Genomic DNA, 16,666 nt, shown 5'->3' with positions numbered 1-16,666 from the left:
TCGGTGGAGAGGACCATTTATGAGGACTACGTGCAGCAGCCGCGGGGGGTTCTTCATCCGCAAGGCGGCGAAGCCGCCCCACAACGAGGAACGGTGAAGTCGTTCCGAGGAGTAACTGGCGTAGGCGAGGGGGAGCTTCAGTAACCCTTGGGCGGCGAAGCCGCCCTGACGTTAAAGCGGCGCAGCCGCTGTGGGCTCCCTCCGCCTCTGGGCGGCGAAGCCGCCCCTTAAACGAATGACGGTGAAACAGTTCCAAAATGCCCTTGCCCTCTGGGCGGCTTTGCCGACCCCTGACAAGGAACGGCGAAGCCGTTCCGAGTATAAAGCGGGGTAGCCCCGGGGGGGCACACTCAACCCCTGGGCAGCGAAGCCGCCTCTCAACGAGGAACGGCGTAGCCGTTCCGAGGCATGAGTGGAGCGCTTCCCTACCCCCTGGCCGGCGAAGCCGGCCACTAGCTGAGGTGAGATTATGCGAACTAAAATTCTTCGAAGAATCACAAATCTAGACGGCGAAGCCGGACCCGGGGTTTTTAAGGGGCGGAGCCCCTTAACGAGCGCGCGCAGCGCAGCGAGTCTATATTATATACAACCCGATGTGTGACAGATAGCTCACTGACTCATTCACGTATACAAATTCCCGACCACTTCCGGACGTGATGGGAAGACGAAATTTTTACAGGTCGTGGAGAAAAAATATTCATCGGAGGGAAAAGTCCGAAAACTCGAAAAAGTCGATCGGTTTTCGAGATATATCGATCCGAATTAACATTGGAGCCTTATGGGACTAAAACATATTCCATTTTTTGCCTACTTAAAAATGTCACGGGAACATGAAATGTCACTCACGGAAACTAGATTTTTTGGCCGATTTTTTGATGCGAAACATTTTGCCGTATTTTGATTGAAAGTATTTTTTATCATTTTTTTAAATTTCCAATGCTTTTCTTATGGGCCTATCTTTGGATTTTTTTTAAACCAACTTTAAATCGTTGTAGGAATAAGTCCTTCACGTATGAGATACTAGATTTTTTGGTTGATTTTGTAGTGTCGTTTTCTTTGCAATATTTTGATTTAAAGTATTTTTTTTAACTTTTTCAAATTTTCAATGCTTTTCTTATGGGCCGAATTTCGGAATTTTTTTCACCAATTTGCAATAATCGTAGGACAAATTCACTTTAATGCAAGATACTAGATTTTTTATTCAATTTTTCGGCTATCTTCATGTATCCAAAGGACGAAAGAATTTCGAGTTATTAACGATTATGTATTTCCATTGAAATTGCGACTCCTACAACGTTTGGTAACTTACAATACATCCGCCGTGAAGTTTGCATTCCCTCAACACACGATTTTAAATTTTTCGGAATTTTTTTCTGCCACTTCCCGACGACATACGGCCACGAAATTAACGTGAGTGACGTCTTTTTGTTGCCCCTACGTGCCGCTACCCGGAGAACGCAGAATACTTAATTTAAACGGATGACACCGTCGAAAAAGCATGCTTACACTACAGCTACAGAGCCGAAATTTTTATCCAAGGTAAACGATGCCGCGTTATACAGAACAAGCACTTTAGGTCCCCCGAAAACCCCCTGTGAACCCCCCAAAAAAATAAAAATTACCTAATAAGTCGTATATTTCGTGTACCATTCATCCAAGGTGTATCGTTTTTATTGATTCCGAATGGGAATTGTGTCGGCTATATTTACGCGTCATGTTCAATTATCCTGCCCCAATTACTCACCCGCAATAAAACTTCAAATTTTTAAATGTACATTTCTTAACAAAATAGTAGAGTAATAAATGGGGCTCATGGACATGGACACCTAAAGGCGAATTTTTTAAAACACTTCCTCATAAGGTACGGCTACGAAATTCACAGGAGTTATGCCTTATTAAAGCGCCTATGCACCGCTATGTGGAGAACACAGAATTGGAAATCTAAATATTAATAATACGGTAAAATTCATTGTTTCCCTACAGCTAGATCGCTGGAATTTTTATTGTAGGTAGACAAAGACCTTTTATGCAAGAAAATTCCTCTAAATTTTACGTGGCTTCCTTAAAGACCAGGGAAAAAATTATTTTTTTTCTGTAAATAGCATGTTCTTTGGTGTTTTAACATATTTAAGCAGTAATTCCCTTCTCCTATGACTCATCGCTAAGTAATTTCTTACGATGATTGTGACCGTAGTCAGTACACTCACAAAAAAACCCTGGAAACTCCCAGGACCGCCTTAAAAACATCGTTATAAATTAAAAAGATGCCACAATCACGGCTAGCATGCGTCTACATCCTCCAATTTTATCCCCCGGCAGCGTTCGTAAACGATAGGGGATAGCCGGTAGTTCTCACTGCTTGGTAAGGAGTGAAAACCCGGGCGGCGAAGCTCCCCCAGCTCCAGGAACGTCGGACGCACTCCGAGGAGTCAGAGGCGAGGAAAAACTCCGAGAACCCTCGGGCGGCGAATCCGCCCCGACACGCGGAGCACCCGAACGTGTGTCTTACGAGGGGGGAGGGCGACGATACCCCCTGGGCGGCGAAGCCGCCCACGGGCGAGGAACGGCGAAGCCGTTCCGAGGAGTCGATGGCCCGGGGGACCATTTATGAGGACTACGTGCAGCAGCCGCGGGGGGTTCTTCATCCGCAAGGCGGCGAAGCCGCCCCACAACGAGGAACGGTGAAGTCGTTCCGAGGAGTAACTGGCGTAGGCGAGGGGGAGCTTCAGTAACCCTTGGGCGGCGAAGCCGCCCTGACGTTAAAGCGGCGCAGCCGCTGTGGGCTCCCTCCGCCTCTGGGCGGCGAAGCCGCCCCTTAAACGAATGACGGTGAAACAGTTCCAAAATGCCCTTGCCCTCTGGGCGGCTTTGCCGACCCCTGACAAGGAACGGCGAAGCCGTTCCGAGTATAAAGCGGGGTAGCCCCGGGGGGGCACACTCAACCCCTGGGCAGCGAAGCCGCCTCTCAACGAGGAACGGCGTAGCCGTTCCGAGGCATGAGTGGAGCGCTTCCCTACCCCCTGGCCGGCGAAGCCGGCCACTAGCTGAGGTGAGATTATGCGAACTAAAATTCTTCGAAGAATCACAAATCTAGACGGCGAAGCCGGACCCGGGGTTTTTAAGGGGCGGAGCCCCTTAACGAGCGCGCGCAGCGCAGCGAGTCTATATTATATACAACCCGATGTGTGACAGATAGCTCACTGACTCATTCACGTATACAAATTCCCGACCACTTCCGGACGTGATGGGAAGACGAAATTTTTACAGGTCGTGGAGAAAAAATATTCATCGGAGGGAAAAGTCCGAAAACTCGAAAAAGTCGATCGGTTTTCGAGATATATCGATCCGAATTAACATTGGAGCCTTATGGGACTAAAACATATTCCATTTTTTGCCTACATAAAAATAACACGGGAACATGAAATGTCACTCACGGAAACTAGATTTTTTGGCCGATTTTTTGATGTGAAACATTTTGCCGTATTTTGATTGAAAGTATTTTTTATAATTTTTTTAAATTTCCAATGCTTTTCTTATGGGCCTATCTTTGGATTTTTTTTAAACCAACTTTAAATCGTTGTAGGAATAAGTCCTTCACGTATGAGATACTAGATTTTTTGGTTGATTTTGTAGTGTCGTTTTCTTTGCAATATTTTGATTTAAAGTATTTTTTTTAACTTTTTCAAATTTTCAATGCTTTTCTTATGGGCCGAATTTCGGAATTTTTTTCACCAATTTGCAATAATCGTAGGACAAATTCACTTAAATGCAAGATACTAGATTTTTTATTCAATTTTTCGGCTATCTTCATGTATCCAAAGGACGAAAGAATTTCGAGTTATTAACGATTATGTATTTCCATTGAAATTGCGACTCCTACAACGTTTGGTAACTTACAACACATCCGCCGTGAAGTTTGCATTCCCTCAACACACGATTTTAAATTTTTCGGAATTTTTTTCTGCCACTTCCCGACGACATACGGCCACGAAATTAACGTGAGTGACGTCTTTTTGTTGCCCCTACGTGCCGCTACCCGGAGAACGCAGAATACTTAATTTAAACGGATGACACCGTCGAAAAAGCATGCTTACACTACAGCTACAGAGCCGAAATTTTTATCCAAGGTAAACGATGCCGCGTTATACAGAACAAGCACTTTAGGTCCCCCGAAAACCCCCTGTGAACCCCCCAAAAAAATAAAAATTACCTAATAAGTCGTATATTTCGTGTACCATTCATCCAAGGTGTATCGTTTTTATTGATTCCGAATGGGAATTGTGTCGGCTATATTTACGCGTCATGTTCAATTATCCTGCCCCAATTACTCACCCGCAATAAAACTTCAAATTTTTAAATGTACATTTCTTAACAAAATAGTAGAGTAATAAATGGGGCTCATGGACATGGACACCTAAAGGCGAATTTTTTAAAACACTTCCTCATAAGGTACGGCTACGAAATTCACAGGAGTTATGCCTTATTAAAGCGCCTATGCACCGCTATGTGGAGAACACAGAATTGGAAATCTAAATATTAATAATACGGTAAAATTCATTGTTTCCCTACAGCTAGATCGCTGGAATTTTTATTGTAGGTAGACAAAGACCTTTTATGCAAGAAAATTCCTCTAAATTTTACGTGGCTTCCTTAAAGACCAGGGAAAAAATTATTTTTTTTCTGTAAATAGCATGTTCTTTGGTGTTTTAACATATTTAAGCAGTAATTCCCTTCTCCTATGACTCATCGCTAAGTAATTTCTTACGATGATTGTGACCGTAGTCAGTACACTCACAAAAAAAACCCTGGAAACTCCCAGGACCGCCTTAAAAACATCGTTATAAATTAAAAAGATGCCACAATCACGGCTAGCATGCGTCTACATCCTCCAATTTTATCCCCCGGCAGCGTTCGTAAACGATAGGGGATAGCCGGTAGTTCTCACTGCTTGGTAAGGAGTGAAAACCCGGGCGGCGAAGCTCCCCCAGCTCCAGGAACGTCGGACGCACTCCGAGGAGTCAGAGGCGAGGAAAAACTCCGAGAACCCTCGGGCGGCGAATCCGCCCCGACACGCGGAGCACCCGAACGTGTGTCTTACGAGGGGGGAGGGCGACGATACCCCCTGGGCGGCGAAGCCGCCCACGGGCGAGGAACGGCGAAGCCGTTCCGAGGAGTCGATGGCCCGGGGGACCATTTATGAGGACTACGTGCAGCAGCCGCGGGGGGTTCTTCATCCGCAAGGCGGCGAAGCCGCCCCACAACGAGGAACGGTGAAGTCGTTCCGAGGAGTAACTGGCGTAGGCGAGGGGGAGCTTCAGTAACCCTTGGGCGGCGAAGCCGCCCTGACGTTAAAGCGGCGCAGCCGCTGTGGGCTCCCTCCGCCTCTGGGCGGCGAAGCCGCCCCTTAAACGAATGACGGTGAAACAGTTCCAAAATGCCCTTGCCCTCTGGGCGGCTTTGCCGACCCCTGACAAGGAACGGCGAAGCCGTTCCGAGTATAAAGCGGGGTAGCCCCGGGGGGGCACACTCAACCCCTGGGCAGCGAAGCCGCCTCTCAACGAGGAACGGCGTAGCCGTTCCGAGGCATGAGTGGAGCGCTTCCCTACCCCCTGGCCGGCGAAGCCGGCCACTAGCTGAGGTGAGATTATGCGAACTAAAATTCTTCGAAGAATCACAAATCTAGACGGCGAAGCCGGACCCGGGGTTTTTAAGGGGCGGAGCCCCTTAACGAGCGCGCGCAGCGCAGCGAGTAGGTGTGTATAAAGTGAAAGACTTGAGTGACAAAGAGGAAGTAATTAGTGAGAACGACTTTTTGAATAAGGCTGTTCATATTCCCATAGTTGACTGTGACTATGTTTTCGTTGCTACAATAATTCATTCCCTGTGGGAATGAAATAATTTTTAAAGGTTAGTTGAAAAGATATTGCAGTGTGTTTCACGATTTTCACTCTTTCCGATTTCCATTATATGATATTTTATTCCTTTCCAGGAATGGGTTGTGGTGGAGTTTGCGGAGACGAAGGAGTGCAAGGCAATCCCAAGTTCTTGGTTGTCGGAATCTAAGGAGGAATGTTTCTTCCCCCCCTCAAGTCTTCCGGAGCGGGAGGTTCGCTTTTATATTAAATCTTGTGTGGCAGCGAAAAAAGAATGGCCTCAATACCAGGTCCGCCATTTTGCCCAAAGCATAATGTTTAGTCTTTTTGAATTCCCTCCAGGTGGCGATGGAGATGGAGGGAGAGGTCTAGTGCGCATGCGCTGGGCCGACTAGGAGTATCGTCTCGCCCGGCATTCTTCCTCACTCTTACGCCGAACCGTTCCTTGTAAAGTTGATCTGCATTCTTATCCACTATTAAAGAAGTTCAGCTGAATAACAGATTTCACTTTATTTCAACATAAAATTTGGTCCTTCGGGCCGGATCATTCCGGTGTTTACTACGATTCCAGCGTTTATTACGTGCAGTATTGTGAAATTTTTCTACTTTTGTCGGCACTTAATGGACTTTTATTTTAAGGTGGAAATTTCTAGAAGCCACGTGGTTCGGACATCTTTCTTCAATTGTGATGGGTTTTCTACGACTCCATCTGCCAGGGTGTGTGCGTCCCTAGGACTTTGAAGAAGTTTCTGCTCTACACGGCCTGCTTCAACTTCATCTGGTTCTTGGTGAGATTGACTTGACTGCTGAAACTTTTATTCCTTCGATCGTCTTATTTCGTGTTCAATCATCCCTTTGAAGTATGTCGAAGGATCTAGAGGGCCTCGTGCAAACTCAAATGAGTAAAAGTGAACTTATTTCTCGTTTTTGGTCAAATACGATGAAATTGGGCAAGGACAGACTAACCGCTAACTTACTCGAGAAACGGAAGGACTTGCTTGATTCGTATTGGAATGCATTTCTTTCGGGCCACTGCGTAGTTTTGGAGCAAGCCGAAGCCGCTAAGACAGAGTACGTGAAAAATGATCACTTCTCGCGGGTGGAGGAGCTTTAAATCGACGCTTTGTCTAACATATCTGATTACGTGTCTCAATTAAAACGATCGAATTCATGTGAAAATGAAGTATCACGTAGCGCCTCAGTTAATTCTAATCTTCCGAAAATAGAATTACCTGTTTTTTCTGGCGACTTGTTAGAATGGGAAAGTTTCAAAGAGCAATTCCAAAAGCTAGTGGACGAGGCGCCAGACTAATCAAATGTGCACAAACTTTTGTATCTTAAAACTCACCTACGTGGGCCTGCCGCTGAAGTAATACAGAATTTGCCTATCTCTGGGGCGAATTACCAAGGGGCATGGAATGACTGAGAAGCGGTATGGCAGCGCTAGAGTTCTTTCAAATTTCCATATGAAGGGTTTGTTTGAACTCCCAAATATGCAAAAGGCGACTTCCTTTGAACTGAAGCGAGTCCTAGATCAATTTCGCCTAACTATTAGGGTATTTGAAAGCCTTCAAAAGCCAGTTGAAGCATGGGACGAATGGTTCTTATTCCTTTTAGTCAGTAAACTCGATTCTTCTACACGGTTCCAGTGGGAATTATCTCACTCAGAAATGAGTGCGGTGCCGTCCTTTGTGAGTTTGTCTGATTTCCTTGAAAACCGAATTCGTGCCTTGGACGCTTCAAGAGAAGTAGCTTCTTCCAATTCGGCTTCAAATTCAGAGTCAAAAAGGGGTCGAAATAACTCAGTGAAATCCCCGAATCAGGCGAGTAAAATGTTGAATGCAGTATCGTCAAAGTCTTCGAGAAGAAATAATGCCGCTTGTCCGCTCTGTTCAAGGGGTCATTTTTTGAGCTATTGCTTAGGTTTAAGGCTCTTAAACCTGAGGAACTAAGAGAAGTAGTCATCAAGCTTTCTCTTTGCCTAAATTGCCTTTCTCGTCATCACGAAGCGAGTCGGTGTCGATCATCAGGTCGGTGTCTAGCGTGTGGCAGCAAGCACCATACGCTACTGCATGAAGCATTTCCGAGACTCGCGAATAATCCTCAATCGTCTGATGCCATACCATCAAAGTCGCCCACGATTTCCCCTTCGACTTCCCCCGGCGCAGTGTTATGTCGCGCAAGCTCTTCAAGTCGAGTGGTTCTCTTAGCGACTTTTTATGCCCAGGTTGAATCACTTACGGGAAAATGTATCACAGTGAGAGGACTCATAGACACTGGGTCTGATACGTCTTTTGTTACGGAATGGTTGGCGCAAACTCTGGGACTTCGGGGATCTAAGGTCAGCGTTCCGATCATGGGCATACAAGGTCATGAAGTGCTTTGAGCATGGTAAACGTGACAGTTACATCTTCCTTCGACAGAAACTTTAAACTAGATCTTCAAGCCTAGGTGTTTAAAAGGCTAACCGCTCTTACGCCCTCCCACTATGCAAAATTGCACCCATGGTCTCATCTGGAGGGGTTGACCTTTGCGGATCCAACTCATGCTATTCCTTCATCAGTTGACCTCATCTTGGGCGCCGATGTCTGCGGGGAAATACTTTTAAGTGAAGTTCGCGAGGGGCCTGTAGGAAGTCCTACTGCTCGTTTAACTCCTTTTGGATGGGTGTTAATGGGACCTGTTTCGCGTGCGAAGGATATGCAATTTCAAAATGACTGTGCTACCGCTATGCATGTGCAAGCATATGAAAGGGTGATGGATGAGATTCAGAAATTTTGGTCCCTTGAGGAAGTTTCCACGGTAACACCGCCGTCAGAAGAGGATTCTTATTGTGAAAATCATTTTAAAACGACCCACCGCAGGGACTCTGATGGGAGATATGTAGTACGTTTGCCATTCAGGCCAAACACTTCGCTGAAATTGTATCCTTCTCGGGAGTCAGCTATGAAATTATTTTTGAAAAACGAGAATCGACTCAGAAGTCAACCTGTTTTGAGGGAGAAGTATGCCGCATTTATGACGGAATACTTAAATCTAGGTCACATGGAACTTACTAGTGCGATCGATCAATTATATTACTTGCCACACCATGCTGTTTCGAAAGAAAATGACGAAACGCGTAAAGTTCGAATTGTATTTAATGCATCTTTTAAGAGTGCCTCTGGTAATTCTTTAAATGATTTATTGTTGAGTGGACCTCGTCAGCAACCGGATTTGTGGTTGATTCTAACGCGTTGGCGTTTTTTTCGAGTGGCTTTTACTTCGGACATAGTGAAAATGTTCCGCCAAATTCGATTGCATGAGGACGACTCAGACTTTCAACGTGTTATTTGGCGTAAGGATCCTTCCGAAATAATCTCAGATTATAAGCTGACTACGGTTACTTACAGTACGGCTCCAGCCCCCTTCCTAGCTATCAGAGTACTCCGGCAATTGGTACATGACGAGGGTCATTCATTCCCTTTGGGAGCTAAAGCAGTGGCACGGCATTCTTATGTGGATGACATTCTTTGTGGTGCAGTTAATGTAATTGATGCTATGGACGTTAAGAGACAGTTAATCGAATTGCTAGCGAGGGGAGGATTTCCATTAAGTAAGTGGGCATCTAACGAACCCAGTCTTTGTTCGGATGATGAAAATCCGTCGAAAGTATTTTCTGACTCAGAAGTGGTTGCTACCTTGGGAGTAAGATGGTCACCAGTGTTAGATACATTTAGTGCGAGGGTTGCTCATCCGACCGGCCAAGAGGCAGTAGTGACTAAGAGAACTGTGCTTTCCAAGATAGCCCGATTATTTGATCCATTAGGTTGGATGGCGCATGTACTAATTGTGGCCAAAATTATATTGCAAAACTTGTGGCTGTCCAAAGTAGGATGGGATGAAGTTCTATCTTTGAAACTTACTGAACGTTGGCAGAGTTTTAGGTCTTCACTATCCAAGTTAGAGCAAATCAGTATCCCTAGATGGATAGGTACTAAAGAGGCGAATGTGTCTTTCATTTCTCTCCATGGTTTCTGCGATGCTTCTGAGAGGGCATACGCAGCAGCAGTGTATTTGCGTGTTGCTGAGGAGGGGGAGGATGGCTATGTTAGCCTGTTGGCCGCTAAAACGAAAATCGCCCCGTTAAAGCTTGTTAGTGTGCCTCGCCTTGAATTTTGTGCAGCTGTACTTTTAACTCGCTTCCTGGTGAAAATAGTGGAGGGTCTTCAGTTCGTGTCTGTGCCAGTATTCTCCTGGACAGATTCAGCAGTTTCTTTGGCCTGGATCCGTGGCCACCCCTCAAGGTGGAAGACCTTCGTGGCTCATCGCGTCGCGGAGATCCAGACGTCGCTTCCGGGGGCCCAGTGGAGCTACGTCAACACCAAGCTCAACCCAGCTGATGCCGCAACCCGTGGGATCAGCCCTGACGAACTGATGGACTCCTCTCTCTGGTGGAGTGGACCACCATGGCTTGCCGGCCGGGAAGAGGGGTGGAGCTGTGGGAAACCCGAATCATCAGGTGCTGAGGATTCGGAGATGCGGATGGCCGTAAACCACTCTGCAACTTCCCTTCATAACTCAGGTGATGTATTCCAAAGATTTTCATCATACCTGCGCATGCTAAACGTCATGTCTCTGTGCCTAAGGTGGTTACACAATTTCAGGGATAAAATCCACCAACGCTCGGGGTTTGTCTCCCCCGAGGAGCGTGCCCAAGCTCTGACTGCTGTAATCAGGAGCACGCAGTCCACAGCATTCCGAGACGAACTTGCAGCCTTGACGTCTGGGAAATCCCTGAAAAGGTCCTCACCCCTGCTACTTCTTCGACCGTTTTGCGATGCGGATGGACTACTTCGCGTGGGTGGTCGGCTAAGAAATGCAATGCTGGACTATGACGAGAAACATCCCATCATCATTCCAAAGGATCACCATTTCACCGTGCTACTGGTGCGCCACGCACACGCAGTCACCCTTCATGGCGGACTGCAAGCTACAGCAGCGTACCTAGCGCAACGGTACTGGATCATCCGCAGCCGCGTGGTGGTGAAGCGAGAAATCAGGACCTGTGTGACCTGCGCCCTGTTTCGTGGAGAGACTCTGGTGCAACGCATGGGTGATCTTCCAGAAGAAAGGGTTAAACCCCAAAGACCATTCTTATCTACTGGACTGGACTATGCTGGTCCATTCCTCCTGAGGGCTACTAAGGGTCGGGGGCACAAAGCATATAAAGGATATATTTGCCTTTTTATCTGTATGGTAACGAAGGCCGTTCACCTTGAATGTGTATCTGATCTTACCACTAACACTTTTCTCCTTGCTTTTCGCAGATTTGTTTCGCGAAGAGGTGCTTGTTATTTTCTCTACAGCGACAACGCCTCAACCTTCCGAGGAGCTGCGCAAGAATTGAAGACAATGTTCCAGCAATCCTCATCCTTCTATAAAGAAGTCGGCTGTCAGCTGAGCAACACGGGGACGCAGTGGACCTTTATCCCACCGTACGCGCCGCACTTCGGAGGCTTATGGGAGGCAGCGATAAAATCTACTAAATTTCATTTACGTCGCGTAATTGGCGACCAAATCCTTACATTTGAGGAGATGACTACGCTACTCTGCCAAATTGAATCATGCCTTAATTCTCGGCCACTCTCGCCTTTGAGCAATTCGGTAGATGATTTAACGCCGTTAACTCCCGGGCATTTTCTAATTGGGGAACCTCTGGTTGCCTTGTCAGAACAACCAACATTCACCAACGGAAGAGACTTGACTAAGAAATATAAACTCTTAATTCAAATGAGGGATAACTTTTGGACTAGATGGTCAAGGGAATATCTCCATCAACTGCAAAATCTTCCCAAATGGCGACAAACTTCGCCTAACTTGACTGTTGGGGCATTAGTTGTCGTGAAGGATTCTTTGTTACCCCCAACTAAGTGGCAAATGACGAGAGTAGCGGAAGTATGTCCTGGGAATGATGGTTTAGTTAGAGTCGTAAAACTAAAGACTTCAAAGGGTTTTATTCTGCGCCCTGTCAATAAGATATGTATATTGCCTAACTAAATATTTATTATTAAATTACTTGTTTCGGTGGTAAGCCATATTCATTTTTGTATGTTTTCTTTCATTCTGTAAGTTGGCTGCCCCGATCTTTTTGTCACGGCGGGCGGCTATAAATGTTAAGGTAATTATTTCGACATTGCCGAGGCGGGCGGTATGTTTAGTCTTTTTGAATTCCCTCCAGGTGGCGATGGAGATGGAGGGAGAGGTCTAGTGCGCATGCGCTGGGCCGACTAGGAGTATCGTCTCGCCCGGCATACTCACTCACTCTTACGCCGAACCGTTCCTTGTAAAGTTGATCTGCATTCTTATCCACTATTAAAGAAGTTCAGCTGAATAACAGATTTCACTTTATTTCAACACATAACAGGTGTGTTATTTTATTTTGCCAGTTGCTGTGGGTTTGTGGATTTGACTCTGAAAAATTATATTTTAGCTTATTTACGTAAATTATATATAAGCATATTATATAGTTATTATTAGTATTATATATATTAGCGTAAATTATATTTAAGCTTACTAACATCTAACCATCTCCAGGGAAATTTATAAAGGCTGTTGAGTTAGAGAGGGATGCAGTTGATACGTCAGACGTCGATGCCCACCGTCCTTTGGGGCGAGGTTATCGTAAAAGGAAAGCTGCTATCATTGATAGCGATGAAGAAAGGTTTACCGAGAAGACTCCGGCCAGAATTAGGAGAAATTGTAAGTCCCTTTTTAAAGATATCATATGACTGAATTAAGAATGCAATGCTTAAGCAATAAATCATGCATGTAAATAAATAAACATCTGAAAGTATTGTATGCGAGAAAATCTTTTCATATGAATAACTTGTTCTCTCATTATCAGTCTCTGACTGTGATGATTCATCTCCTGAGAGATGTGAGAGGCGCCTCTCCACCATAACCCCTCCAGTGTTTTCACCAAGTCAGAGTAAGTTTCTTTCAAATATTTCAGTTTTTTGTACTGATGCCTACGACAGTTAGTGGGACATTAATCTTTACAATTTCAGGTGGCACTATCTTTTTGAAGTAGTGGAAATTTTTATAAATCATCGTTAATAATAAATTTTGCTTAGCGGAACTGTTAAATTCTCGAGAAGTCCTATGTAAGTGGTGGCCCTACTCTCAAGGTTTACCATATTCAATCTTGAATAGCAAAGATTCTTTCATAGAAATATTCAGGGACTTCTATAAAATTAACAACTAAAATGGCACTTGCAACTTTCAAGCAGGTGTTAGTAGTGTAGGAATGGCGATTCCACCCAGTTATCACTCTCCAGATCTCTTCTCACGCTCCACATGCATCCGGTCCCAACGCTTCGAGTTTATCAACTCAAGACTCGAGCGTGAGAATGACTCTGACGTGATCCGTGGGAGCGTAACCACTTCAAGTCAGTTATGCTTGTCCCCCTCTGAGGATATAAAAACGCGACTCGATCGGAGCAGACTCATTCTCTTCCTTCAAGCAGTCAGCATAGACATCTTCACCTAAAGAAGTCAGTAAAATTAGGAGGACCGCCCTTAGAGCCAGCACAGCAATCTTCACTTAAAGAAGACAGTAAAAAATTCGAGAACCTTCCTCAGGACCAGCATAGCTATCGTCGATATAAGAAGTCGTCAGAAATCAGGAGGACCAACTCAGACAGTGAATTGGTGAGTGTCAGCCTGATTCCATATTATTTTGGTTATATTTATAATAAGTCCACAGAAATGAAAGGTCATTAAATCCGATAATACTGATCAGAGCGCCTAAAAAATCCTTACGAGTGACTTTCACACAACTAGCATTCATCCGTAATATTTTTCTCGTAAAAACCCTTTTCAGGGTATTTAAGGGTATTTAGGGTACGGAAAAATCCTGGTCCTAGTACTCTCATTTTCACCCAAAAATTCGGGGGGCATAAATATAGAAACAATTCCGTTGAAAAAATTTTGACAAAGCAAGTAGTTTAGATTTGGTGGGCTAATTTATGAGTGATGGTATTAGGAGAATATATGTTAGCAGCAGGTAGCTTTGCAAGAAAATCTTTAATAACTCCGTTATTTGAAGGAATTTGGGTAGAGTTTAAAGAAAAAAGTTTCTTTGTTTTTCAATGTGCATAAGATGCAGCAATCAAATTCTCTGTGACCCTTAAGGGTTTTGTTTCAGGGTACTCAAGTACCCTTATTTTCCATGTTAGGGTTTTAAGAAATATAAGAAAACTTGTTCATCTTGCAACTCTATACACGAAGCACCGCTTGATTTTTTCATAATTACCCCCCAAAGTGTCCAAAAATCGGTTTCAAGTTAAGAGAGGACTTAAAAAATTTCTCTCTTCTTGGGGACAATATAAATCTGTTAATATCTTTCTTATTTGAAGTGATAAATGTAAACTGTAAAAGGTATAGGTGATAATATTTAACTACCCTTCGAATATAAAACTCAAAATTTCTCAGACCCTCATGGGGTCAGGGTCAGGGGTGTCTTGCTCCCTTATTAAAGGAGTTAACCTTTCGATGTTTCTGACAAATATTGTTGCTCCTGCAACGTTATACATGAATTAATAATTTGTTTTTTCAAATTCGCTCCGAAAGCCCTTCAAAAATTAACATTAAAATTATATTTGGACTTAAAAATTTCTCGTCCGGTGAAGCATATTTAACCTTATCTTCTTTAGTTAAAGTCATAAAAATATGATACAAATAGGAATTAAGGTTAATTTTAATTACCTTTATAAATTATTATCTGAACTTTATGAAACCCTGTATGATTCAGGGTCAGGATACTTAGGTACCTCTAATTAGATTGTTACACTATTGATATTTATTACAGGAAACAAGCTAAATTGATAGCTAAATAAAATCCTATAACTGAAAAAATGTTTAAATTCCTGTGCAGAAAAATGCATTGACTTGCATTTGCATGATTCGATTAATTTTGATTCCACCGTCTAAACGAGCTAGTTGTTCCCGGTATACTTCTTTATGATGTACATTTTAATTATATTTAACCATGTTTCATATATAACTTAACTATTTTATGCAGGTACTTCATTTGATATCGAACTTTTAGCGAGAACACTTGTATCCCCAATTAATTAAGTTTATCTCTCCTCTTCAAACAGGATACTGAATCATCAAATATGTCATCCTTCATATCCACCATTCTAAACAATTTTAATGCCGGGCGTAATGTGACCCCACAGGAGCTAGAACAGGCGCTTGCGTATGTCAATGAACGCATTATATTTTATGACGAAAAATTAGATGATCTTCAAACATATAATCAATTAAAATATACACTTGATAAGGCGAAAGGTAGGAAATTTTGCAATTTCTGTGAAATATACTATCAGGTAGACCAAGCATTACCACATGAAAACACTAATGAACACAGACGTAATGCAACAGCTCAGTTAGGTAGGGGTTTCATGGAAGTAGAATCAGCTATTGGATCCCGAGTAAAAACATTTTGGATAACTTCAGTTGATGAGGACGGAAGCCGTGACGTAGTTTCCTTTTTGAATGATATAAAGGCACAAACTTTAGACAAAATAATTGAAACACTGAATGAATATAATTCATTAAAGGTCAATCTTATTCTAATATGTCAATTTAAGAAAGGTGAGGGAGAGCAAATGGAAGCATCTTTCAAAACACCAAATCGTCGTGTTTTCGTTTCTGATGTTATTGAAGATTATATTGACGAAGCTTTCTCAAAACTTTTAAAAGAAAAGTCTGAATTCCAAGCTAAAGGATCACGATGGACTTTAGATCATGTAGTTGGGATGGAATTGCGGATTAACAAATATAAACCATTAAGAGGTTCCACTTATATTCCACTTCCCACCAATATCGCTAGGAAAAATGCTATAATTAATGTTAAAAACAATGACCATTACTGCTTCAAGTACGCTGTCTTTTCGAAGAATGTCCAACGTCCCGATTGGATTCCAAATTTTGACACCATTGAATTTCATAATGCTTATGATTGGGATTGTATTAAATATCCCGCCCAATTGAAAGATATTCCAAAATTTGAGAGAGTCAACAGTATTTCGATAAATGTATTTGGATTAGATGAAAGAAATAACGTTTATCCCATGAAAATTGTAGACGTTGAGCTTCCGGACCATCGAGACTTGCTATACATTTCAAACGACACTACCGCGCATTATTGTTGGATTAAGAATTTCAATAGACTCTTAAGGTCCCAAATTACAAAACACCAGCACAAAATCCTTATTTGCAAACGCTGCCTCACTCATTACAATGATGAAGAAATACTAGATGCTCACAAAGAATTGTGTCGAAGTACGGGCGAGCCTACCAAAATTGTTATGCCTAGCGAAGAAGATAAAATTTTAAAATTTACTCAAATTAATAATTTATTTAGAGTGCCGTTTGTAATTTACGCAGATTTTGAATGCCTCCTGGAGAATATTTCTTCTTGCGAACCAAATCCACAAGCCTCTTTCACACACAAGATACAAAAACATACTCCATTCAGCTTTTGTTACATGATGATTACACCTGATGGATGTTTGGAACCCAAATTATATAGAGGAAAAGACGCGACACGGGTTTTCATCGAATGCATGAAAGAGGAAGCGCAAAAAGTATTTTCACTTTACAAAAAAATAATTCCGATTTCATCCCTGAGTGATGAAGAGGAAACAGAGTTTGTAAATGCCACTGTTTGTCACATTTGTGAGAAAGGTTTAGATAATGAGAGGGTTAGAGACCATGATCATTTGACGGGGAAATATCGTGGT

At 43.3% G+C, this 16,666-nt stretch overlaps 1 protein-coding gene across 1 annotated transcript; it reads left to right on the top strand.

The window, feature by feature from the left end:
- The first annotated feature begins 9,686 nt into the window (after nucleotides 1-9,686).
- On the top strand, nucleotides 9,687-15,024 carry LOC124171250. Its single transcript, XM_046550393.1, has 4 exons — nucleotides 9,687-11,106; nucleotides 12,450-12,614; nucleotides 12,760-12,843; nucleotides 15,017-15,024. Exons 1-4 carry the CDS (start codon nucleotides 9,687-9,689, stop codon nucleotides 15,022-15,024), a joined length of 1,677 nt encoding a protein of 558 aa, XP_046406349.1.
- Nucleotides 15,025-16,666: the final 1,642 nt, after the last annotated feature.

Source organism: Ischnura elegans, chromosome X (assembly GCF_921293095.1).
Source record: "Ischnura elegans chromosome X, ioIscEleg1.1, whole genome shotgun sequence".
In the NCBI taxonomy this organism is placed as follows: Eukaryota; Metazoa; Arthropoda; class Insecta; order Odonata; family Coenagrionidae; genus Ischnura; species Ischnura elegans.
The sequence above is the reverse complement of the archived record's forward strand: the minus strand, read 5'-3'. Positions and strand labels throughout refer to the sequence as shown.